Raw genomic sequence first — 25,239 nt, 5'->3', positions numbered from 1 at the left:
AGTCACAAATATTGCGAAGGCTAGGGTGGGTTAGGCACTCACGGCATATTCCAGTACTAGAAGCCTAAAACCTTCGATTTTCTCGCCATGAAAATTCACGTTTTGCGTATTTTATTGGGTACAGTCCTCCAGGTCCAGTATGGCAGCTCTCTCCAATTCCTTACCCGGCAAAGCAACACCACTGAGGCTATGCTCCCGTTCATTTCTGTGGTTCTTGGAGGAACGTTTCCAATCATGACACCACCAATAGCCGCCCACAATCCATCGATCTCTTGTCAGGTTCAGATTTGGTGCAGTTTTGCTATCCAGTTTAACGTCATCTAACACATAATATGCCATGTTGATTGCTAGTTAGGAATAAGGGGATGACATAGGCTGGAGTGGATGAACTGCTGAGTTTATTCCATATATCTTTAGGAGTAAACGAGTGGCTATCATACCGTGTCACCCAATGCCTTATCCGGAATTTGCTAAAATTCGTTCTTGATGAGAGCGAACAGGAAAGCAGAGTGCATACGCTGCACACCAGAAGAATCATTCCAAATCCTGGATGATTTGAGAGCTCCTCGACGATTTCAGCATGGAGGAATGCAGTCTGAATTCGAAGTCCAGCGAAGCTCTTCAAGCGCATCTTCAACAGAGCGCTGGCTTTAGGCCAAACCCCACTTTCTGTAAAACGGGCTTTTTGAGCTTCAGGATATTACCAAATGCTCTAGCTGCACCTATTGGTCGTCCTCAGATGCTGTAGCAGCTACAGAATCTCTCATCAACTCTCTTTTATTGCCTGTCCCTTGGCGCTTTTCACCAGCCAGGGACAGGGGATCTGTCGGGACTCGAATTTCTAAGGCCAGCTCGTATCGCCCCATGGTTCGCTCAGTCAATGCCTCTTATATCAACCATAACGACATTGATATCGCCATCATTCACAATATTGGCATGACAACATGCAAATCTGCCTTACAAGACAAACAAGAAGAGCTCGAGATTGTTGATGGCGAGCATTACCAACAGCGGATCCAAGAGAGACGCGAGATGCAATGACAGATTCAATACCTGTGACATTATCATCTAGGAGGGAGGAATGATGTCAGTGTATAGAACAAAAATTATGGGCCCAGGAATCTGCGGAAGTATTTGCCCTTGGTTGAATAGGTTTCTGTATCAAATGAATATCCCGATGTGCTATCTCTGAACATTGGGCGCTCAATGAACAGACAGGGGTTCGGAAGTTCCAACGCAAAGTTAAAATTCCTATTGCTCGTACAGTGGAGGAACCATCTCACTGCTGTATATGAAGCATCAGTTGATGTGAACTTCAAGTCGTTAAAACGTTGGATAACTGCAAATATATCCCACAGACGATGAGCAGTGGTAACCTTTCGGGTGAACCAACAAATAGTATCACATGACTCAACTCGTATCTGTCCATATCAACTTTTTTGCAAAATCGAGTCAGATGAACTTCTATTATTAAATAATATTAAAGTGTGGGAAGAAATGTCTATTCTAGTTCTTATAATCAGAATAACCCGGGATGAGGGATGGTTAGGAACGTCAGCAGAACGCAACCTCTCTCGGGGGACACGGACATTTTTAAGGTTCCTCAACCACCTGTCGGCAAGGATTGCTAGCAACCTGTGCATCATCACCCCACAGCACTCTGAAGAATGATATCACCGAAAATCAAACCGGTATAATCACTCTAGAACGCCTTGAAGTGCAGGTGAACAAAGTTTTACACGGAGTTCACTTTCAATCCTTCGGGACTTGGAAGACTGAGCCAAGTGTGCTGGTCAATGATATCCTTGCTGTCAGCTATGAAATGACATGAGACCCAGAACATGGACATATTATTATTACTACCTACTGCTAGATATTGCTAAATCAGCGGTTGCATCTGAAATCTGTGCGTAAAAGATACCACAAAAGCCGAGAAGACGGCCCGGGGACGTCAGAATATAGGATGCGAGCACGGTTCACGGTGACGCATATTCTGGGGTTAATAAAATTTAACTATTCTGGAGGCTGCTGACATGGCCTCCGCCGAATTATCGCGGAGCAATACGACATGAAAGTTAATACTAAGCTCATTCTGAAAACGACCCCATCTCTAATCGATGAAACTTGCGAAGGCACATTTATTACTAGCTGAAACCAACCGGTTCAGTTGACTCTAGGGTTTATGAGTTCGATGGCTCGTTCATCTGTGTTATCTTCACCCCATTTTTACCTCACTCGATTTTAATGACAGCAGCAGATGTGGCAGTCGCCAGTTTTTTAAAACTGTTGGAATATTGTCTGGATCGCTTTTCGGTCTTAGCTCTGCTGCTGCCCTCTTCAACTTATGGTAGATAGACTCGAATGCGTGTGGCCAAAAATTATTCCCTCCCTTCAACAGGAAGTCGCAAAAGCAAGGAGAGAAAGAAAACAAGATGTTGCCACTCTTGTGCACCACAAGCATCATTCTTGGAGTTGTATCTCATTTGCAGCTCTTCAAACAGGGTGAATGGGAGCGGCATGTTCCAACTCTTGCGGCAACCTATGCCTATGCCATAGGCCTCCTCAGCCCTATTGTGGTCCTTGCACTGGCGAAGCTGTCCGTCCGCGATCCGCTGTTATTGGTGTCGGCCTTCTGGATAAGCTATATGACCGGGCTTTTTGGGAGCATCAGCCTCTATCGTGTTTTCTTTCATCCTCTCAAGGCATTCCCGGGTCCGTTGGGTGCGAAATTGAGCGCGTGGTGGACCGTTAAAGTCTCTCTTCCTGGATACAAGCTGCCCATAGAAATAAACAAACTTCACAAGAAGCATGGAGATTTTGTCCGCATTCGTTAGTTACACATTTTCAACACACTTTTACGGAGTAGTGCTAGTTGATGTAAGGAGACCAAGTTGCATAAGACTCACTACTTATGTATCACCAGGCCCACGAGAAATCTCAATCAGCCATGTCGATGCCATTCGTGATATTCACGGCCCAGGGACTGTGTGTATCAAGGGACCATTCTACGATATCAATTATCCTTCCCGATCTCTGCAAATGATCCGCGACAATACAGCTCATGCAAGGCGGAGGAGATTATGGGACCGTGGACTCGGTATGAAAGGTGAACAAGCCATCATCTTCAACCTCTCCCTGTTAGCCACTCTCATACTTTAACCAGTCACATACATATTAACCAGAGTACATAATTATCTCCAGCTCTGTCCACGTACGAGCCACGGATAGTGGATTACTGCACAGAACTCATTTCCCAGCTGTCTGCGAGAACACGGAATGGCAAGCCTATCGAGATAACCCAGTGGATGGACTTCTTCGCCTTCGACGTCATTGGCGATGTTGCATTTAGCAACTTGTTTAACATGGTAAAAAGCGGAAAACCAGGAGATATTCTTATAACATTAGCCGAAGCTAAACCCCTGCTTGGAATCCTCCTAAGCCTCCCGTGGACGTACATTCTTTTCCGGACTCTTCCCATCATTCGCGGGTTGTGGGCGAAACGTTTAAAGCATAGCGTGGGACGGCTCAGAGAGCGGATGAAGGTAACTACTCTATACATCCTCTTTACACATAACGGAAATACACATAAATGCAGTGTGTAACCATTGTTAACCATCACGACCAATAACCAGCAAACAACAACCCTCCATGACCTTTTCACTCACCTCCTAAACGATGACTCCCCAGACTCGCCCTTCTCCTCCCCCCCGCTCATCTTCGACGACTTCTCCATCCCCAGGGACCTTTTCTTCGAATCCGAACTCGCCATTGTCGCCGGTAGCGAAACGACTTCTTCATCCCTCTCCGCCCTCATCTATCTCCTAGCAATCTACCCGGAGAAGCAATCACTGCTCCAGCAGGAACTGGACGGCATCCGGACAGATGCTGAGGATCTCTCATATCAAAATTTGTCTGCCAACAGCTCCCCGTTCATGGACGGCTGCATCAACGAAGCTCTCCGTTTATATCCCGCGGTCCCCGGCAACATGCAACGCATGACGCCGCCCGAAGGTGCATGGATCGCAGGCAAATGGATTCCCGGCGACACGCTCGTGTCCACGCCTACATATACACTGCATCGGGGTAAGATTCTGTTATTAGGACCAAAATGGTTATCAAACAACTCACCTTAAGAGCTCATATCACCCCATTCCCATTTTTAGTGCTGTACGTACAAAACACATGGATCTAATTATACCTTACACACAATCTAGACCCTCGCAATTTCAAACACCCAAACTCCTTCATCCCCGAACGCTGGCTCGCCCCCAATTCCACCTCCACTTCCACGTCCCCAACCTCCACCGCGGACTCCAGCCTAATCCTGCACAAAGAAGCCTTCCACCCCTTCCTAATCGGCGCCCACTCCTGCGCCGGCAAAGCGCTAGCCTTCGTGGAGATGCGCCTAGTGACCGCTCTGCTTTTCCGGACTTTTACCATCCGCTTGCACTCAGTGGAACAAACGCATATAAACGCCTCTGCAAATGGAACGGGTGCTTCCCGATTTCCCCTCTTCGATGAGCAGGAGCCGGGCTATCGGACGTATTTCACGGCGAAACCGCCGCCTTTTGAAGTTTTGTTGGAAAGGAGGGGTTAGGGAGGTGAGGGGTGGGGCGTGGTTTGGTGGGTTTGAGGAAATGGGTTGAGGATGTGAAGATGAGGGTGGGAATGGAGATGGGAATGGGAATGGTGGCTCTCGAGAGAGGTATTGTGGGCAGTGTGGTACTTGGAGGATATGAGGCGTTGGATGGGGATGGAATCATTTCTCATTTGCGTGACTTGAATTTTAGCTTTCAGTTATGATATGATATGATATGATATCATAACATGACTTTGATCGCGAAGTTGGGTGTTGTATGAATTTTGGAAATGGATTTCATTTTCCTCAATCAGTATTAATATCATGACCTGTTCTTCTTTTTCATTGAGTTCGACTGAACAAGTCGATTGAACAAATAACCCTCAGAAGAGAAGAACTTTGTGCCATATAAAATCAAATATGTCCTAAACATGAACGTTATTTTGTGTTCTTAATGGAGGAGATATCTAATAAATAAAAATCGAGTAGAAGGAATTCATATATCATCCAAGTTTTCTCTGACAATCAAAAAAGCACTAGCAATCGATAACGTCCACTATCAATATAGATACCAGCTAACTTGAGGCATCAAAAAAAAATAAAAATAAAATAAAGACCAAAGAGGAGTTGATTGGGTGCTTGCTGTATGTATGGAGTTCCAAAATCATTCCCAGCCAAAAGAACCAGGAGAAAAAGAATCAATAACAGAAAACCTATCATGAAAACTGCTTAGCATCAAGCTGCTGTCATTAGCATAATATTGCTATGACATGGTAGGAGTACATTAACTAGAACAGGACGGACACATTATCCCATTCAGCAGAAAATCAAAAACCAGCAAAAGAAAAAGCTTGAGTTCAAAAATCATAGGCAACCTGGGGGAGATATATATCACAAATCCAAATCAGAAACAAAAATAAAATAAAATAAAATAAAATAACAAAAAAATCTGAAGATAGACCCACTCCAGGTGGTTGGTTGATTATTTAAATGTCAATGAGTTGCGTCTGGGTATTTGTTTCTCTGTATATTCTAGCAAAACGAGCACAACGTGGGTCTGAAGTTAAGGGAGGAGAGTGGAGAAAATGGGGTTGGGTGGGGTTGGGTGGGGAATAATTATTATGTAGTGCGTATATGTGTTTGAGGAGAATTCAATCCTCTTTCTCTCTTTGATTTTTGTAATCCATTTTTTCATAGCAGGGTGGTGATTCCAAGTTTTCTTTCCCTTCCTGCACACCGTCCAATCCGCGCAGAATACAAAAATAAATCAAACACCAAAAGCGGGGAAGCGCATATAGACGGAAAAAGAAACATGGCCAAAAAGAATAAAACACAACATACACACCGAAGGAAAAGGAAAGAAAAAAACAAAAATAAATCCCCTCAACCCCTTTTCTCTAATCAATCGTCATCCTCACTGGCAACAGCTCACCAACCTTCATATTCGTCGACAACTCCGTCGTATTCGGCTTCTCATCATCGTTATTAACCTTGCGGCTAGAAATGTGCGGTTTCAAGCCCTTGTTGAAGTTGTTCGTGCAGATACAGGCGTTGATGATGGTCATGATGATCAGAGCGATGGTGATGACGGTGAAGAAGGTGAGGGATGTGCGGGCGGCTTTGTAGGCGTCCATACGTGGAGGGGTGTACATGCGCACAAGCTTGAAGAGGAAGTAGGCTAGGCCGCCGTGATAGAGGAGCTGGGGGGAATGGGTGTTAGTTGAGTTGGTAAAGAAAAATGGATTTTGATTATGGGGATAGGATGAGCTGCTTTAAGGGGAGGATGACTGGTTGGGGTGCGGCTTACAATGGTGATAATCATTCCGGGGGTATTTTCGCGGCGGGTGGACCAGGCTGCGCTTAGGAGGATTAAGATTGTGAAGGGGATGGCGATGATTGTGAGGATATATTCTGTGGCCTTTTTGTCGGTGACGATGACCACGAATTGAACTGTGAAGCCGAGGAAAAAGAAGAAATCAAATTTCAGGAGGGCGATATAGATCTGGGAATATCAGCCAATTAGCAAAACTGACAACTGTGCAACAGTTTTAAGAGATATATAAAGTGTGTATAAAGAGGACACAAAGAAGAGCGTTTTTCAAATACCTGGTATGTTAGATACCGACGCTTCATCCGCAAATCAGCGCTAATATGTTTATATATAGTCCAGGCGAATTCATCATATAATTTCCAAGCAACGAACATCATGAGCACGGACCCAATGCCGATGATAATGGGTATAGCAACGAGAAACGGTTTCACGTCGGGCCAGATTTTCTTGTCGATGTTGTGTCCCCTGTTTAGTGCGAGGATGGCTTCACGGATTTGGTCCGTTTGCACAGCACCGTATATCAGCAGGCCGACATTGCAGAGACATATCCCGATGACTTGAATGGTGTTTTTCAACCGTAGGGCATCGTAGGTTAGGATGAGTTCGTATACGAAGCCGAAGATGTAAAGGGTTAGGAATGTTGGAATTGTTCGTGATGTGGCCGCAGTGCCGTAGTTGCCTCTGAGTTCGCTCTGGAAAACGGGCAAAGACGTATCTGGTAGGGCATTTTTGGGCAATTTTGAGTTAGGATGTGCACATATAATATATATATATATATATATATAGAAGCAGATACGTGATTGCAGGGGAATGAACAACGGCACTCACGACTCAAATCCAAGAATAATAGCAGCTTGGATGCAAGTTATGATAACGAACGACCACGTCCAGCGTGAGTTTGGCCGATACATTCTGGGCTCTTGAGGGAAGACGTTTGTATAGCCGTCTTTGGCACGGAAGCCGGGGGAGGATTGGTGGATGGAGGAGTCGAAAGCCCGCCCTCCCAGGACCGAGGCGCGAGATGGGTGGTAAGGTATCTTGGCGGCTTCGCTCCTGGACGGAGCACGGCGCCTTTCAGGAGGGTATTTCTGTCAAGATTGGTGAGATCAGTGCAGCGGAGGGTGGTTGGATGGACGATGGGTCAGCCTCAGATCCGCGGGTGCTGCGGGTGCTGGCAATCCTGTTGCGAAGGATATTATGGATGGAAATTGATGAGGATGGATGAGGTGTTCGACCAGGAGGGCAGGAGGTGATAATAATAGAAGGATAGAATGGGATTGGGATTGGCGTTGTTGGTATAGGAATTAAATCTAGGTCACGAGCCTGTTGTTGACAAGCCCCGTGAGACCAGTGGACCAACGCCCTCCCAGCAACCGCGGCGAGCAAGTGATGAAAGAGAGGGTTGGAAGAGCAGCAGTCCGTGGAGCCTAGGTAGAGGAAGTAAATAGTAGTGATGATGAAAGTGTGGAGGGGGGGAGAAAAAAGTTATCTTGCACTGTCGTATGTTAGGTTGGATTAAGTTTTGATCTCGGCTGGAGCAAAAATCCCTGGCGAAGGGGAGGCCTGAAACACAGTGTGTAATGGTGGCCAGGGGATACTGTAACCAAGCGAACCGGGGATGAGACGGTGGGTGGTGGGATCGAGAATAATAGTTATAAGCTGACCTGATGCGGATGCAGCCAGTCTACCAATAAGTTTAACTAATAGCTACTAGTAGTTAACTATAACTAATTCTTAGTTGTAAGTTTAGTTAAGGAATGGCCTGGGATGGGGACTCTGGATTTCTCTCTCATTTTGCGCATCAATGGCAAAACACTGGATGTCACCAATTAACGATTAACGACTTAGCTGGGCAAACGGCTTGGATGGAACTAATATTATTTATGCACTCCGTATGTCCCGAACCGTTCTTCAACCTGTTGGTCCTCAGGTATCCAAGTAAGTACATACAGTAAGGACATACATGGAGTATACATTCTTGTTTTCAAGTGGGCTGTGGGTCTGAATCTGAAAAATATCCCGGCTTCGCTGCCCAACGCACAAGGCTGACAGAACGGTCTTGATCAAGAAATCCGGAGTTTCTGCTAACGAAGCTTACCGAACATGCAACAGTCCAATGGTGATAGCCATTAAGACCTATTTTATGTTATTTTATTTTATTTATTTTTTACCCAGCATATTCATCGGGGCATTCATCCTCAAGTCCAGAATATATCTATCACTACGCCTGATTTTCATTTATCACAGCAGAAATTTCAACCGGAGAAAAAACCTTTCTCTCCCGGACCTTAAAAGTCAAAAGTTCCACCCAGATCACTAATTACTCTATTTCGAAAAACTAACAAAATGCATGTGAACATTAACTCGACACCACAAAACCCAAAGAGGAATCGCAGCTCTCTCGCCCTGTGGTTATTTTCATATTATCCCCTGCATCTGCAGAATAGCATCGATGCATCGACCCGCTCCAGCACACAGGGCGCCCTTGGTTGGACAAAGAAACGACATAACAAATACCAAGAATCTCTTTTCCGTGTCTAACTCGGTTGTTGCATTCGTAGGAACAAGTAAGTAGTGTTTATTTTGACTCTCCCAATCCATGTTGTCAGGCACAACAGCAAAACTTGAGCCATGGTTCGGTCTGAGACCTGCGCTTGGGCTGGTCCGTGGCTAGTGCTAAACCTTCCATCCCGACCGATCCATTCTGCGGGTTAAACCCTTGGATTTGTTGAGGGGATTTACCCGGGGGAAAAGATAGCCAGAGGCCAGAAACAAGATCCCAGAGTTTCCGCTTCTTGGTGGCTGGTGGCTCGGTTTTAACACTTGCTCCCTCTTAATTCTTCTCCACCATATGTTTTATTATTTGCAGGGTCTAAAGCGGATTAGTCAAGTATTCTCTCCTTGCCGTGTGGCTGGTGAGAGCGAGGCTGTGTAGTTATTCTTCGGGATTGATGCTGGGATGACTAGACGACATCAGGTAAGGGACTGACGGGATGAGTGATCTGGACAATGAAAATGCTGCATCAAAACGTAGTAGTTATATATCTTGACCATTGCATGCAGTTAGTTATGTCCAACTTCAATTCCCCCCAGTTAAATACAAATCAAAACTAGAAGCATGCAAGTGCAAGCCTTGCTGGAACATGGGATGTAAAATACCCCAGTTGCTGCTATTATTCCAGGGTCATTAACCGATTCCTTATCCTCCACCATCAACAAACGATGGCAATCCTGCTCGGGCGCGCCTTGCTCGATATGAACGGCTATTTCGTTAGGCTTACCGAAAATGCGTGCAATATGCTTGTGAATTTCCGTAATTATCCACACCCCCCGTCTGAACCAGCATTTGAGAGAAATGCAGTTCTCTGTGTGGCGATTTCGCTTGTGAGCGCAGGTTCGAATGACTCGGTGATGGATTGAAAAGCGAGGGTTTAAGCTGGCAGTTTACGATTAACTCCCCCTTCGGCAAGATATCGCCACATTTCGTATGATACGGAAAGGCAAATATATGGAGTGGAGGGAAACTAGCTAATGATGGCTGGGCTCCAGGGAAGCACACCATTTGCGAATGCCATTCGGGGCGAATGTACAGTTCGGACAAGCTCAGATTTGTTGTAAGAATGAGAAGCTAGCTCTGAGGAGCTCTCAATTCCTCTTCTAACTTTATTTGACGAACTGCCTTTTGCCTTGCAAACTCTGAAAAAGATTCGCTTGCTACATAACTTTGAAGTGAGTGGCTGGATGCTTCCGATGCTGCCACTGTTTTGCTGCTCCACGGACCGCCCAGCACCAAGTTGTCAGTAATGATGGCCTTTTGAAAGAGAACTCGAGAACACATCTCACATCTCACAACAAGTTATCAGTTGACGACCGGAGAAGAGCTTTCAAGAAGCAGAATAGCAATTTCACTGCTTCTTTTGACTCACTCTTCATTTTCTCTGCCATCTGGCGACAGGCGCGAGACAACCCGAATTAAAAAAAAAAAAAAAAAAAAAGTTGGAACAATGCATCAATGGCCAGAGAGATTAAGAGGTGAAGAACATATATACCTGGTAAGCCGTGAACAGGAACATGATAGAGTCATTGATATGTTGTATTACAATTCCTTCAAATCTGAGCAGCAGCACCATAATAAGAGAGAAAAAAGTGACTGTGTTCGGGTTACGCATGTTGGTGTAGTGCACGGGCATAGATTGAGAGTTAAGATTACCTACATGAAAAATCTGCGAGACGTGGCTGAATAGGTAGCTTGTATGCTTATGCAAATGAATGAAAATGAAAAGGTACACACAAATTCAAGTCAGTTTCATCAAGATATCCATTGGGAAGTTTGTTCTGTCATGAATTTTGGGTGTTTCACCTTTCATCGTGTAAGGGTTTGAATTTGAAAGATTCAATACACCCACGAGGGTCAGATAGACCAAGATACAGCCCTTTCCGGGAGCTGCTCACAAGAGAAAAGAGGATGAAATATCTTAGTATACATGTTCGGAGCAGAATTCTTTCCATAAAAATGATCCATCTGAGAACAGAATGCTGCAGTCATGCTCATGTTTCCGTCTTGAGAGATAATACGAGTGTAAAGGAATGAATAGATGTAACCATATCTAGAAGTATAGTATGTCTATTAGGTATAAACAAACATATTTATTGATATAGACATCGCTGGAGAAGTCTCTATCCTGCTCCCAGGTGCCCTGTGAAAACCAGTCACCGCAGCGAATCTCCGCATCGCGAATAGGAGAGACCATGTGTGAGCCCTTATCAGCGCATCAAGATGTTCTAGAAAGAAAGGAAAAAAGCATCTGTAAGCACCAAGAACGCGGTAACAAGTCATATTTGCCGCTAGATCGGGTTGTGTAAACATACGGCGTTCCAAGGTTCAAAGGAGGGGAAAAACCGATCCACATCAGACTTGAGCCTAAGGATGCGTCAATATTATTGCTGATACGGGAGAAAAGATTGAAATCCTGCAGATAGACTCATGGGTCATTTCTGCACCGGGCAGCTGTTCTGTACATACGCACAATACATCATCGCAAAGATGGAGAGATAGTGACAGGTGGACAACTTGTCAAAGAGAACGGATTGGTGAACGGGGGAAGTTAGAGTTATCCTGGGTGGGAATATGCTAGCTGGCAGTGGGCTGCTTCTCCAGAGGTTCCAAGGTTCAGGCACAATGCGGCAGCGGCAGAGGAGTTTAGTGCCCTGCTGCTTATCTGCAGATCTGGGAGATGAAGTGGGTAACTAAACCAAGATTGATTAAGCTGTACGTCTATCTGTCCTGTCTTGAGATGAGTGAGAGGGCGTAGGTAGGACTGAGAAGCAACAATTGAATTAACTGGCAACTAAACCGGTTCGGCTTCCCCCCTGGACAACATGGCCCTAAGAGCGCCCTCCTTTAGCGCGGTCAGGTGTCTTTAGCCTCCGCATCAACGGGCGCTTTCAGCCGCTGTCAGCCTCTGTGGCATCAACCTCGTTTCGGCGCTTCGGCTGTTCACCTCCCTACTCACTAACTAGAGTAGTAATATTCCACGATTAGGTGTCGTTTCATCACACCAAAAAAACGAAACAAAGGACTAAACAACCCGGTACGATCTCGTGGCACATACGTCTCTGAACCACTGGTCGATTTATCCCTTTAGTCACACTGTACTACCCTCCATTTCGTCCTTGGGAACGCTTTCGTCCCCTGCTCAGCGCTTCCCCAGTCTCAATTCACACATCATTCCAAAAGGATCAGTTGACTCGGCTCTGTACTGGCTCATAAAAGCCTTCAAGAACCATGTCCTTCTGTCATGGAGGCGCTGATTTATCAAGACTCGCCTTTAGCTAACTATCTGGAGGGTATGCGTTGAGTTAATTATCTTTCTCGCCATGAATCTGTTGTCGCACTTTTCGACTGACTCTGCAACTCTAACAGGCGAAGGTGAAGGCCAGGAAGACTGGGCCCCACAAGAGGACCTCAGCCCATCGCAACCCCCGCTGGATTCATCGACAGCTAATTTCGCACCTCGAGGGCCCCCCACGTTCCAAGATCGAATACGAAATAGACTGCCGGTACCGCGACAATTGAAGCCATTGGCGAAACATCAAACTCTGGCTAGAATCTCTGACGTCTGCAAGGTATGGGACGCCTCTGCCGTTCTCACGATGTGGATTTCCCGTTGCTGACTGGTTTTACTTTTTGCATCGACAAGGCAGTTGTTAGGACAACAATAGGGAAGAGTGAGAATGAACGGTTCCTCGAACAATTTGGATACATCATCGTTGCCTCACAGCTCCTCAACGAACAGTGCGCACCGTCATACAGTGCCATAACGAGATTGCTATCAAATACTCGCAGTAATGAGGACCAGTCAAGCACACGAGCAGCAAATTTTGGATTGCCGGGGGCCGTATTCACAGCCGGTGCATCCTTTTCCGTGGTCTGGATACTCCACTGGGCTCGATCGCGGCAGGGATCGGATTGGAATGTCTGGAGGATATGTGTCCTAGTGGTTCTTCTGCTAGCAATAGCAATATCGTTTTATGCGTTTGCAAAGCGCCAGTGGTTGAAATATCTTCGTCGCCAGGCAGTGGGTGTTGCGTCCGTGCTTGTTGCAAACGCGCAGTCCTTTGATTCTGCCGCTTCAGCATCGGTTATCTTGATACAGGAGGTGGAGTTGGTTTCCAGAGGATATAGATTGTTTGTTACCAATTCCTCAAAGCCGTTTTGCAAAATGTGTGGTTCATTACATATGCTAATATTCGATATAGAAGCACTCCCATGCCACCGATAACGCGCCTAGAAGAGCAAACGCAAACAAGGCGTTGTTTGAGACTCCGGCGCATTCTCTCAGAGTGTCTTTCGGAAATGCTGGAGCGATACTTGAAGACGAAACGACATCTACGACTACTTGCAGATACCGCCAATCTGGAAAAATATTATGATATTTATGATTTCTCCCCGGAGGAACTTGAGGAAACCGATGCATTGTTGGCGGACAGTGCGATGGAAGATAGGACCTCCTTACGAACCCTTCGAAATTTGTTTTCCAAAGTTTATTCCGTTAGAAAAGCTACTTTATGCTGCTTGCTCGCACTCCCAGCTGAGGGTGGGGAAGCCGATATTACAAATTGGAGTACCGCCATTGAGGAGATGCAGCGTCTCGTTGCTGCAGATACAGTTTGCGTGGAAAGACTGGTCGCCATCCTCAACGAGCAAGACCGTAAGTAGAGACTTTATGAAACAAAATATGCTGGCTAGATATACATCCATACTAACTTGCAGCCTAGATAATATGATCCCACCATACCCACAAGCCAAACTAGCCCCAAATAAAGACCATCACCGCGCGCAACTCCGACGCCTTAACTCCCTCTCCCAAGGAATCCGCGGCCTCCACGCCAAAATGCAACTAATCCGCGAGGAATCTGACGCAAGCCTCGAACGAGCGACGGACGACACAGACTTCGGCACTACCCTAACGACCCTCTACGAATCCATTGGCACAGACCTCCGCGGCATCCTCCAGGAATGGGAAGCTGGAAAATCCTCCCTACTAGCCACCCTTGAAAACTCAGGTCGCCTCTCGCGACCCACGAGTTCCCTCAAATCTCCCGCGTCGCCGACATTCAGTCTCGGCGGCGTGACTGCAGTTGACGGCGGGCCTCCAGAGGCTCTCCGGGCGTTGACGGGTGAAGATCAACAACAACAGCAGCAGCAGTCCCTCCAAAGTCCGGATAACAACATGGACGACGATGAGGTTTTTGAAGCCATTGCTCTACCCCTCAAGCGGAATTCTATGTCGCGGGAGGAGAGGATTGCGCGAATGAAGGAGGAGCGGGCGAGGCAGGCTATGGTGCGGGAGAAATCGGATGCTAATACGCATATGCTGAGGGAGTTAGAGACTGTTATCAAACTGCGTCCGCGTGGGAGGGCATCGCAGCGGATTACGAGCATCTAAGCATGGTCTACTGCCTCGTTTCTTCTTTTTTTTTTTTTTCCTTTTCATCCCTTTTCTTCTCTCCTTTTCACTTTTCATTTCTTGCTTTGCTCTTTTCAACCGACGGGCCTGGTTTTGCCCGTCCACTCTGCCATTGCCGTTAAATCAGCGTTTTGAGCGTTTTCATTTTCTGGTTGATTATCCACACACCTCCTTCCTGGAGTCCCAGCTACGCATTTGATACCCTGTTCAGCGGCGGACGGAAGTCATTTGACGAGTTGAGTTCACGTTATAATTTGATAAAAATTTTCTTATTAATGACTTCTCTATCATTCTTTAATGAGGTCCCCTTTTTTCTTAGTTGTTCATTTATTTTTTTTCTATTAGGGTTTGAATGGGCTGCTGTTGAATATTGCATAATGTGTAATTTTCAAATCTTCATATTTTGTCTTTTATGTTTGAATACTGTACGGCACCATAGATATGTTAGTCAATAGGAATAATTTGTGTCAATTAGCAAATCAATTATTTCGAGGGGGCTTGTTCAGACTGCTTCTCTTTGTGTCTATGAGAGTGTTGCTTGTGTGCTGGTAGGTACGAAAGCTAGCGCGAATGGGGCAAGATTACCTTTGACCCGACGCGATTCGTGTCTGCAACGCGTCGGGCCCCGCAAATCTTCGACCGCCAACTCCAGCTCATTTCAACATGCACCGCTTTCTCCCACAAACGTTATACTCAATACCCAATACCCTATACTCAATACCTACTGACACTCTCAATCTCTCGTTTACGCACATCTCAACAACCGTAAACTCTCACAGAATAATCCCCTAACTATATGCCAGACTAACGGAATAGCCTGGCAGAACTGGTGCCCAATACTTACACTCCACCATATCACCTGCGACAGTCCCTCTTGTTCTTTCGTTTAACATTTACCCACCTCAATTGACAAGAGTACGTGATACGATTCCAATGGTATGAAACTGGCCAGTTCACTGACTTGGAATTTTACAACAGTGTTGGAAGCACGGCTAGAGCAGGCCAGCTTGTTGAAGAAGGTAAAAGCAATCCCACACCAGTCCTCATACATGCACCTTGTTCGTTCAAAACGTGCTCAACCCGGGCAAAACTAACTAAAAACAAAAATTATCACATCCAGGTCGTCGATGCCATCAAAGATCTAGTCCAAGACTGCAACTTCGACTGCAATGACTCCGGCATCGCCTTGCAAGCTATGGACAATTCGCACGTTGCTCTCGTCTCCATGATGCTGAAAGCAGAAGGGTTCTCCCCTTACCGCTGTGACCGCAACGTTGCGCTAGGCATCAACCTGGTCTCGCTCACAAAAGTGCTACGTGCGGCACAGAATGAGGATATCCTGACGCTAAAAGCTGAGGACTCACCTGACGTCATTAACCTGGTCTTCGAGAGCGCGGAGACGGACCGGCTTAGCGAGTATGATATCAAACTTATGGATATTGACCAGGAGCACCTGGCGATCCCAGACACGGAGTATGCGGCTACGGTGGATATGCCGTCAGCGGAATTCAGGAGGATTTGTACTGATTTGGGGAATTTGTCGGAGTCTGGTATGTTTCATGGCTCTCTATTGTTGTCATTAATTTGTCAACTACAGAGATACGAAGGATAAAAGAAAATTCGGACAGTACCCCTCATCTAACCACCCCCCTCCCCACTCAACAGTAATGATCGAAGCCAACAAGGACGGCGTCAAATTTTCCTGCCAGGGCGAAATCGGTAACGGTGCCATCACCCTCCGCCAACACACCAACGTCGACAAGCCAGACCAGAATGTCTCCATCGCCCTCTCTGAACCCGTCTCACTCACCTTCTCTCTCAAATACCTTAACAATTTCTGCAAGGCCACGGGTTTATCGGCAACTGTTCGTCTCTGTCTCTCCCAGGAGGTGCCATTGCTCGTCGAGTATGGGTTGGGTAGCGGCCATTTGAGATTCTTCCTTGCGCCAAAAGTATGTACTGTATATCTGAAATACTGGAGGGGTTGTTTGTTTTGCAATCTATTACCCACTGTCTCCCCTGCAGCCCTTTTACCCCAAACTTTTTATTTTTATTTTTATATATATTTTGCATTCTTCCAACTAATAAAACGGTTGCTAATTAATTTTGTTTTATAGATTGGAGATGAGGAATAAATGGCGCCCTAAGACAAGAACTAAATATAAGAAAAAATAGTAAAATTCCACATTTTCAAGACCATCATCCATGTTTTCCATTGCCCCGTCATGTCTGTTGTAAACTAGCAAGCTATGAGATTCCAAGATGTTTTGCATCACGCTTGCTGTTACTTTATTTTTAATGGAAGTAGGGGAAAGCGAAATAATGAAAAGATTCGTTTATTATGAGTTATATATTATGATTCAAGCAACGTAACTTTAATGCTTCTTTTATTTATTTTATTTATTTATATTTTATTACATTTTATTTTATTTGGTTCTAAGCACAAGTCTACTAATCATGGAGTGTGATGCGAGTTGTTCGTGCAGTGAAGAGATTGTAAATCAGGTCTAGTTGTCTTTCGCGAATCCATGTCAAGGCCATTTCCAACGTCAACCCTGGAGCGAATTGAGCCCAATTGCCAACTAACATCTACTGGTGCCCATGGGAGGCACTCCCTCATACAGCCAGAGCAAACTGCGCTCAGAGAAATGCGTTGCTGAACCACGATATAAATAGCCCTCCGCCCGTCCGGCTGATAGGAAATCCCTGCAATATAGTATGTACGACCAACAAGAAGTCAGAGGAAAGCAATACATAACGTTGCACGAAATGAACAAAATAGGGACGTCCGATCCTCGCACGGCAGATGCAATAAAAACACAACAATTAGCAGTATCCTTTGTTCAAAGATTCCAACCAGTTCCCGCAACGGGGCAAGATAAAACAAACAAATACGATAACCACAAACCTTTAAAAAAGTAAAAAGTGAAGCGTCGTCCCCACCAGAGTAATCGGAATCGAATTCATACCAGACCGCTCCCTCTTAAGAAGAAAAAGAAACGGCTATCCTGGCACGCTGCGTATTGCACTAAAGTGTCATACACCGCCATCCCCACCAACCCATCCCCTCCGAGGAGAGAATTTGAAGGGGAGGAGGCGGTTGTACACACAATCTTCGCAACGGCTCTCCCATGGGGAAGATTGAAAAATCTAAAGATGCGCCGAAGGACAGGGGGTTTTAAGCCCGCTCTCAGCGACAACCCAAAATTTCTAAACCACCCCGATGTTTCTGATGCCTCATTGCAGACGTGGTGAGATTCACGCCAGGCCCTCACGGGCAGTACCGACTCACTAACTCGTTTTTTGCCCGGTAAGGAGCGGAGAAAGAGAGTGGGTTGGGTAAGGGTTCTTTTGAAGAGTACTCCGAATTTCTCATCTGCATGTTCCCGCCTTTCTTGTCTTTTTCTCTGCTGGTTTTGGGGGCCAGTAGAGAGAAGGCAAAAAGAGAGGGATGGGACAGATCTGTTGGATCTGACGTGTGTAGCAAAGAAACGCAGCTTTGGTGAGGACGACGCTTGGAGGGAAGAAGGGAGACGAGAAGGAGAGGAATTTTGGCTAGGGGAGCTTTTTTATGCTGGAATTTTATTTTAGGGCGTGGAATGACTTTGTGTGCAGTGAGTACGCTAGTAGGGATCTGGTTAGGCTGCTGTATGTTCATTCTGCCGTGGGTTGCCGCTTTTTGTGTTTACTTCCTCCCACTAAGTTGAGTGAAAGAATTGCTTAGTGAAGAGTATCAAATCAAATATTTAATGCTCTCTGTGGATGTTGGATTACCTCCAGCTCTGACATTTCTTCAACTCATGTTATGCTTCCCCATTCGTGCCAGCATCTGTTGGAGAGATGATTATTACCTCCATGTTTTCAATGAAGTGAATCCGAAAAGAGTACGGAGATGTGAGGGAACAACGCTGCGAAGCGCAATACCTAGGTACAAAGTAGCATTTTTGGATCATCAGGGAGAATGACAACAGTTGAAATACGGTTGAGGGTGCTACCCGATACTCAGATGGCTTTGGATATATACGTATATCTCTTTCACGGGGTCCGGATATCATCAGCCCCCAACCAATTACACCCTTGATTGGTTGCACGATTTATCCCGGAACGGCGTGTGGCATACGGCTTAGGCGGGGAAAGCGAGAATCATCCCCACGAGCAGGTGTTCAGTTAAATACATTCATCCATCCATTGGTGAGCTGCCAGAAATGGACATATTACGATCGATCATTGGGGCTGTTTTATATGACTTGCATGTACCTAGCTGGCGCCGTGACAGTGTGGATTTTGCGGGAGTACGGAAGGGCCACGGTAGCGAGTGGTATGTCGGTGGGTTTTCACATGTGTGGATTGGTGAATGGGGTCCAAGAATGGTTTCTTTACGATGATGGTGGTTGTCGACGGCTATGGTTTCCATTAAACTTTTGGAAGAAGTTTCATGATTTTGGGTATTCGATGATGGTGTCAAAGATGTAATGATAAAACTGTTTAGCAGGTGATTTCCTCGACGGTATTGACTAACAATCGCCTTTTCCTTGTATGCTCACTTGCTTGCAAGGTACGGTAAGTAATTATTCTATGCGCTGAGGCCCTTCACAGGTTCAACTCAATGGGGACTTGATATCTGCTATACTCTCATTCCCAAGATAGCGACATCATCACTCACTACTAATATATGGCGTAACAACTTGGCTGTATAGAGTTCGCGTCAACTCCTGTTACAGAGTAATGGTACACACGATGACATCTCGGAGTCTCTCCGCAGGATGCAAAATATTGGTTGATGACGAGAGAGGCTGTATGCAGATCAAGGGAAGATCAGGCAGTTGGTCCATGTCGGGGTCCGCCTCACTGTTTTTATTTTGCTTCCAAAGGAGAATAGAAAGAGAAAGAGAAAAGAGAGAGCGAGAGAGTCAAGTTGATCTTGAAAAAGTATCCAGCGCGGAGCAAAATGCAATCATATTTGCTAGAAACATAAAGTTTGCCAATGGCACCTGGGCTTGCTAACCGTGAAAAACCGTAGCAGATGAACTTTGGCACATCTCTCAAAAGCGATATTGCTGCACAACGTAGGAGCAGCCATACATCTAGGTTTAATTGCTAAATTCCCCTTCATGGAATCGCATGGGGTGAAGTTCCCGATACATCATCCATGGTTTTCTGTCCAAAGTCGAAGAGGCAAAGCCATGACACGACTTTCGTACTGTTGCCCCTGGCAACCGTACAAATCACGTTGTGGTAAATAAACAATGGTGTGTGTCATCATCCCCCTAAAAGACATTGGGGATCGTGACGACATCAGCAGAGAGGTTCACTACTTTGAAGCTTGAGCTAAGAGAAACATTCGTTATGAAGAAATCAACATATATAAAGCATCGTGTTTCATATCTATTCAGTACACTCCCTCATAGCCTCTCAAAAGATGCTCGTTGTCCCAAATCACTACCCTAAAAGTTTTATATGGTGAATTTTGGCTTAATAAGGTAAAGCACCATTGGCAACCACTGGCCTCAATCCGTTGCTAAAGGCACCTAGACCCCTAGTACTCAAATTTTGATATCACCATTTCGGCCCCCTACACAATGTCGAGAGGATACAGTGAAGCTGCGACTCCGTGTCCCGCTGGATGGAGAAGAGGCAGCAAATCGCCGTTCTCCGGTAGCGGCAAGAATCTTAGCGATTTCGACGAGGAATTTGGCCTTTACGATGGTGACACCGCTGCAATCGATTTTACGACGGACTTTCGTGCTCCTTTGACGAGAGTTAAGCCAAGGAAGGCGGGGAAAGCAAAAGCATTTGATATTCACGCGGATGAGCTTGGGAATTTGGGGCCTGCGTTGGAAAAGAGGGTAGAATCAAGTCGGTATCCAAGGATCAGGCCTGCGACCAAAGGCTCGTCAATGTTATCGCAGCCAGCGCAGAGATTCCAGCGACCCGGAGTGAGTTTCGCCGTCGCAGCATCTCCTAAAGTTGACGAATTTACACCTCCACAAAATCCCCCTCAGTCGCACAATTCACCCGTTATAAATGAACACAGCGAAATGGCAAAAGAGCAGCGGCTTCCAGTTGCTGCTGACCCTCTGAAAAAGTCAACAAGGCGAGGGACGATTTACATTCCTTCTGAAAACACAACTGTTCCTTCTGTCTTCATGGGTATCTTCAGCCCGGTCAAATCTTTAAAGGTCCACGAAGGAAATAAAAACGCCATTAAAGAATCCGAACTAGGCAGCTTGGAATCCAGAATTGCTCGAAAGCAGCCGCCAAGAAAGTCATTCGCAATCGCCCCCAGGCGAGCACCCCTTCAACCGTCACAGAAGCCTCTCCAGGAACCAAGCATAAAACATGATATCCCAGGTCAGAATGGTGGGAAAGAGAATATACCTCCAGGAGGATTGATTGTCTCTGATACCAAATCTGGGAAATCCGAAGGTGCATATTTTCCTATTTTCGATGTACCACTCGTTGAAAAACGGAAGAGTGTACCTGTCACGGAACCAACTAAAAGAACTCCATCTGCTGTTAAGCCAGCAGCGAGAGCGAAGCCTGGAACCAAGGGAAATCCTCTATCCGTGAACAGGAAGGTACTTGGAAATAAAGCAAACGTGGTCCCAAACCCTAAATTGCGGCCCCGCGAGGAAAACGTCCTGGCTCCAAAGAATACAGTGTTAGAGACTCGCCAGACCCAAGGCCCAAAGGTATCATCCTCTCGTCCAATTCATAAACCACGGGTGACGAGAAAGCCGGCAGCGAAACTTCTGGTTCCCAACATACCTTCGTTAACAATTGAAGAGAAATACCCCCTCCTCAGCGAAGACATCTCCAATCCGGCTATGTATGAGGAAAATTGGCTTGCACATCAAGAGGTAGCTATCACGCAACTCGTGAATGGGCTCTTCGATTCCGCGCGAGGCACCTCAGGCCTATATGACAGTGATACCCTTAGACACGAGCTTTTGGAAATATACCAAGAAACATCCTTCTCCTTACTGTATAAGCGTGTACAAGCGTCTCTTCTCTATGGTGCGCTAGGCATACCCAAGGACGTTTTGGCTCGCGGAAACAGTTTAAAAGAGGACATTGGACGAAAGCGCTCTTTTTTGAACCTTTGGATGGAAACATATGATCTCTTCGCGCTTCGAGCCGCGGCAGAAACTGTGATAGGGCGGAAAATACCCGTCCCAAATAGATCTGCCAGACCCAGTAATTCCGCGGCCTCTCCTCCACAAAGTGAGGAAAGGCAATTTCGTCGTACGTTAGAATCATTTTTGGAAACATTCATTCTACGAAATGAGGATTCCGGAACAGGTTCTGCTGGTCTGGACGGGGAGGACGTTGGCACACCTGGGTGGTCTTACCGCAGAACTCTCTTGCGCAGCATTATGATGGTAGTGCTCCTAGACAAAGCAAGGCAAATTTCAGAGACCACATTGCCTCGATGTTTGTTCAATCCATCGTCAAAATATAAGTCGTCAGCAGCGGTTCTTCAGGCACTGGGAACAATGCTGCTCCCAGCAGTTGGTGACATCACTCGGCCGCTGAATCACCTCGACTGCCAGGTAGACTACAAACAGAATCCTCTACAAGAATACGATTACCACATTAACAACCTTGCTGTCGATCTTCGAGATGGCATTCTTCTTACCAGGCTTGTCGAACTGCTTCTGTATCCTTCTGCGTCGACCCTGCTCTCTCAACAGGAGGGCACTGATTCTGCCACTATAACAATGCCGACGGGAGAAATGCTTTCCTTATTGCAAGGAGAGGAAGAATGGATACTTTCGCAACATCTAAAGATACCATGCATTAGCAGAGCAACGAAACTGTTCAACGTGCAAATAGCATTAAGTGCTCTGCTAAGCGTTCAAGGTATTGGTGTCATTGTCAAAGACATCCGTGCAGAGGATATCGTTGACGGATACCGCGAAAAAACCATAGCGCTGCTGTGGGGCCTTGTTGGAAAATGGGGCCTGTCTGGATTGGTTGACTGGGACGATGTGAGAAAGGAAATCCGGCGATTGAAAAGGAAACTAGAAAGTCGGGATGATAGTCAAACTGAAGAAGGTGTAGGTGATGATGAAGAGACCGAAGAGGATTTCGATGCAGGATACGAGCGGCACTCATTCCTGCTCAAAAAATGGGCTTCTCATCTTGCCCATCTAAAGAGCATTCGACTTGATAACTTGACGACAAGTTTTGCCGACGGACGGATTTTCGAGAGCATTGTGGATGAATATGAGGGTTACATAGTTGGACATGAGAAAGCGTTGAGTGGCTTGGGAAGTTTGGATTCGAGGTTGCGATCTTTGGGTTGTAGTAGCCAATTCAGTAAGGATAGGTCTCATCCTGGCAAGTTCCCGAAGTTAAAGGACATGAGCTAACATCAGATTCAAAAACCACAGCCTCACTTGTAGCTCCAATGTCCTCATCACCATTCTCCGCAACATCACCTCATTTTTTCGATCGAGATTTCACTCTCGCAGCTCTCGCGTTTCTTTGCTGCAGGCTTCTGTCTGCCTCGAAAAAGGCACGGGCTGCGGTCATTATTCAGTCTGCCTGGAGGCGTATATACGCACAACGACAACATCAGAAACACGTCCTCGCTAAAGGAATTGCAACGGAGTGTATGGCCGCTGTTCAAGAGCGGGAAAAGCTGAAATGGGCAAAAGGGGTTATTATTAGCTGGTGGAGAATCGTCAGGAATAGAAGCAGGAAGAGGTGTCTTGCAAAAGGGGCAGGAGGTTCTAGGAAACATCTAGCAAGAAAACAAACAAACCATAAAATCCCTACAGATAAGGAGGTATCTCTAAATGGGAGCGCCAGGGTCGCTTTTGCGGAGGATACTGATAGTGAGAATTGTCAACAGGGGCGGTAGGTTGCAGGGTGACCTTCAGCTTGTCGGAGAGGACTTTTGGCTTGAGGACCTGATCCGCAGCGGGGCGCTGCGGATTTTACTATTGTTACTCTCGTTTTATAAATTTTTTTGGCTTTATTCTTAATGACAGTGGGGAGTTACTTAGGCGTCATAGCATAGCCATGGATACGGTCTTTTAACATCAGATTAGGATTTTTCCTCCTTCCTTTTACACAGGATGCCACGCAACAACAAGATTAAAAAACATTACACTGAAATAAATCCTAGTAACCAGCAGCTTTAAATTAAATAATCTTGCCATCACAGGCTCAAAAACTGATTCGGGACTCTTCTCCTTGAAAATGCGTTTTTGTACATTTGTTATTCTCTACCCGTAACTCCAATACATCAGAGAAACAGTCAAGATGATTCTCATACTTCTAGAACTCATCTTTGACTCAATTCTCTTTCTTTCAATTACTTCGATAAACAAGGGCGCATTCCAGAAGTATGAATGTCTTTACTTGCCATTCTCATAAAACCAATCTGCTCATGAGCAAAAGCTCAACAGCGCTAGATTTCTTGTTATCACTTTTATATAATGAGAAACTTATCTCAGTCAGAGTCAGATATGAACTGTTTTGATTATGAAAAATTATTAACTGAGTATTAGCCCATTACAATTATAATATATATATATATATATATATTAATTTGCTTTTATCTCTTAAAATAAATATCAGCTTTTGAAACCACTTAAATAAAGACAATAAATTAGATTTTATTATATTACCTTCGTTCATTCTGTATTATCAATGTTACATTGCTCGTTTTCATACAACCTTGCATGGGGTGGGAACTCAAGCCTTTTCCTCTTTCACACTAGCCCTATTTAGGCCTAGCTCATACATCCACACTGGCCGTATATCTTCACCGCATAGAGAACCTCTTATTTATTATATAGAATATAACAATTTAATTCGCTCTTACGCACTCACAGTGGTTTATTCGACGGATGGACAGTGGAAGACCTTGTTGCTTGATAGTCTGCCACTGACACTTTCAAATACGAGTTCCAATTTCGGTCAGTTGTTGCCAGGGCTCCCCCCAACTATGGCAGTTTCACTTATTAGGTTTCTAGGCTAGATGAACAGGCAACAACAACCATTGTAATAACTACATAAGCGAATCTCAAAGTCCCAAGTTTTTTAGTCACATCACCTAGACAATTAAATGCAGAGTTTTAAAACATGGAATATCTAACCCATACATCGCAGCCTGTTCTCTCCATGCTTTGCAGGCTATCCACCGCCGTCGCTTCTTTCCAACCACCTTTTAAGAAGTTTAGATGGTTAATAAGTCAGCATAAGAGTGGATATAGCAAATAGTTTCAGTAACATATACACCACTCCCCACTGGAACAGTTATTGCTGTATTTTTATCCGGACGATTGGATATCACAAGGTCACTAGATATAGGGATGATGTGCACAGGTTCCCGATTGATAATAAACCTGGTGCGATCAACTATTTTAAAAATTCTGAATTTTGAGTGCTACCATGCCCATCAGTTTCCTACTACCCATGAAGCAACGAATAACACTCACTTTTGCCTTGACTGCGCGTAGTATAGTTTCAACTCTCGAATGATTTAGAGGTTCCATGTTTTCCTTCAGAGAAGTAGATAGAGTTTGCCATGACACGGCTTTATCCACATGCATTTTCAGATATTTCAGATCATCGTCGCAGTCCGGAGGCAAGGGACTGACGCTCAGGTCTTTCTTCGTCTCGGTCTCCATTTCACTCAGAAGACAGATATGGCGCGTTCTGACAATGTGGCGTAGAGGGTCTGCTATTCGTGTTTAAGGAGGTTGTTTGGCTGGATATGGTCGTAACTGGCGCGCAGAAGCTGGGAAGAGCTTCGCAGAAAACAAGTTCTTGTCAGGCCTGCGAAAAAGCTTTGGAGGGGCATTTAAGCCCAACCCCACCATCATATGACATGGATCCATTCT

At 45.6% G+C, this 25,239-nt stretch overlaps 9 protein-coding genes across 9 annotated transcripts; 6 read left to right on the top strand and 3 right to left on the bottom strand.

The window, feature by feature from the left end:
* Positions 1 to 111: 111 nt before the first annotated feature.
* On the bottom strand, positions 112 to 339 carry PAAG_00928 (hypothetical protein; the record flags this gene model as incomplete). Its single annotated transcript, XM_002797023.2, has 1 exon — positions 112 to 339. The coding sequence occupies one exon, from the start codon at positions 337 to 339 to the stop codon at positions 112 to 114; it is 228 nt and encodes a 75-aa protein (XP_002797069.2).
* A 241-nt stretch (positions 340 to 580) lies between these two features.
* Positions 581 to 1,041, top strand: PAAG_11188 (hypothetical protein; the record flags this gene model as incomplete). The annotated part of the gene is made up of 2 exons (XM_015846881.1): positions 581 to 744; positions 813 to 1,041. 2 exons carry the CDS (start codon positions 581 to 583, stop codon positions 1,039 to 1,041), a joined length of 393 nt encoding a protein of 130 aa, XP_015703488.1.
* Positions 1,042 to 2,432: 1,391 nt separating this feature from the next.
* On the top strand, positions 2,433 to 4,597 carry PAAG_00927 (hypothetical protein; the record flags this gene model as incomplete). The annotated part of the gene is made up of 5 exons (XM_015844183.1): positions 2,433 to 2,829; positions 2,924 to 3,106; positions 3,202 to 3,542; positions 3,633 to 4,083; positions 4,215 to 4,597. 5 exons carry the CDS (start codon positions 2,433 to 2,435, stop codon positions 4,595 to 4,597), a joined length of 1,755 nt encoding a protein of 584 aa, XP_015700964.1.
* A 1,379-nt stretch (positions 4,598 to 5,976) lies between these two features.
* On the bottom strand, positions 5,977 to 8,540 carry PAAG_00926 (hypothetical protein; the record flags this gene model as incomplete). Its single annotated transcript, XM_002797021.2, has 9 exons — positions 5,977 to 6,279; positions 6,387 to 6,581; positions 6,686 to 7,125; positions 7,290 to 7,498; positions 7,546 to 7,837; positions 8,024 to 8,110; positions 8,186 to 8,225; positions 8,361 to 8,403; positions 8,509 to 8,540. 9 exons carry the CDS (start codon positions 8,538 to 8,540, stop codon positions 5,977 to 5,979), a joined length of 1,641 nt encoding a protein of 546 aa, XP_002797067.1.
* Positions 8,541 to 9,632: 1,092 nt separating this feature from the next.
* Positions 9,633 to 9,830, top strand: PAAG_00925 (hypothetical protein; the record flags this gene model as incomplete). Its single annotated transcript, XM_002797020.2, has 1 exon — positions 9,633 to 9,830. One exon carries the CDS (start codon positions 9,633 to 9,635, stop codon positions 9,828 to 9,830), a length of 198 nt encoding a protein of 65 aa, XP_002797066.2.
* Positions 9,831 to 12,208: 2,378 nt separating this feature from the next.
* On the top strand, positions 12,209 to 14,359 carry PAAG_00924 (hypothetical protein; the record flags this gene model as incomplete). The annotated part of the gene is made up of 5 exons (XM_002797019.1): positions 12,209 to 12,257; positions 12,334 to 12,536; positions 12,611 to 13,098; positions 13,170 to 13,621; positions 13,689 to 14,359. The coding sequence occupies 5 exons, from the start codon at positions 12,209 to 12,211 to the stop codon at positions 14,357 to 14,359; spliced, it is 1,863 nt and encodes a 620-aa protein (XP_002797065.1).
* Positions 14,360 to 15,043: 684 nt separating this feature from the next.
* Positions 15,044 to 16,515, top strand: PAAG_00923 (proliferating cell nuclear antigen; the record flags this gene model as incomplete). The annotated part of the gene is made up of 6 exons (XM_015844182.1): positions 15,044 to 15,145; positions 15,197 to 15,299; positions 15,359 to 15,399; positions 15,501 to 15,930; positions 16,046 to 16,332; positions 16,498 to 16,515. 6 exons carry the CDS (start codon positions 15,044 to 15,046, stop codon positions 16,513 to 16,515), a joined length of 981 nt encoding a protein of 326 aa, XP_015700963.1.
* Positions 16,516 to 19,959: 3,444 nt separating this feature from the next.
* Positions 19,960 to 23,249, top strand: PAAG_00921 (hypothetical protein; the record flags this gene model as incomplete). The annotated part of the gene is made up of 2 exons (XM_002797016.2): positions 19,960 to 22,702; positions 22,777 to 23,249. The coding sequence occupies 2 exons, from the start codon at positions 19,960 to 19,962 to the stop codon at positions 23,247 to 23,249; spliced, it is 3,216 nt and encodes a 1,071-aa protein (XP_002797062.1).
* Positions 23,250 to 24,449: 1,200 nt separating this feature from the next.
* Positions 24,450 to 25,026, bottom strand: PAAG_00920 (hypothetical protein; the record flags this gene model as incomplete). The annotated part of the gene is made up of 3 exons (XM_002797015.2): positions 24,450 to 24,560; positions 24,633 to 24,782; positions 24,835 to 25,026. 3 exons carry the CDS (start codon positions 25,024 to 25,026, stop codon positions 24,450 to 24,452), a joined length of 453 nt encoding a protein of 150 aa, XP_002797061.2.
* Positions 25,027 to 25,239: the final 213 nt, after the last annotated feature.

This window comes from Paracoccidioides lutzii, assembly GCF_000150705.2.
Source record: "Paracoccidioides lutzii Pb01 unplaced genomic scaffold supercont2.2, whole genome shotgun sequence".
Classification (NCBI taxonomy): domain Eukaryota; kingdom Fungi; phylum Ascomycota; class Eurotiomycetes; order Onygenales; family Ajellomycetaceae; genus Paracoccidioides; species Paracoccidioides lutzii.
The sequence above is the reverse complement of the archived record's forward strand: the minus strand, read 5'-3'. Positions and strand labels throughout refer to the sequence as shown.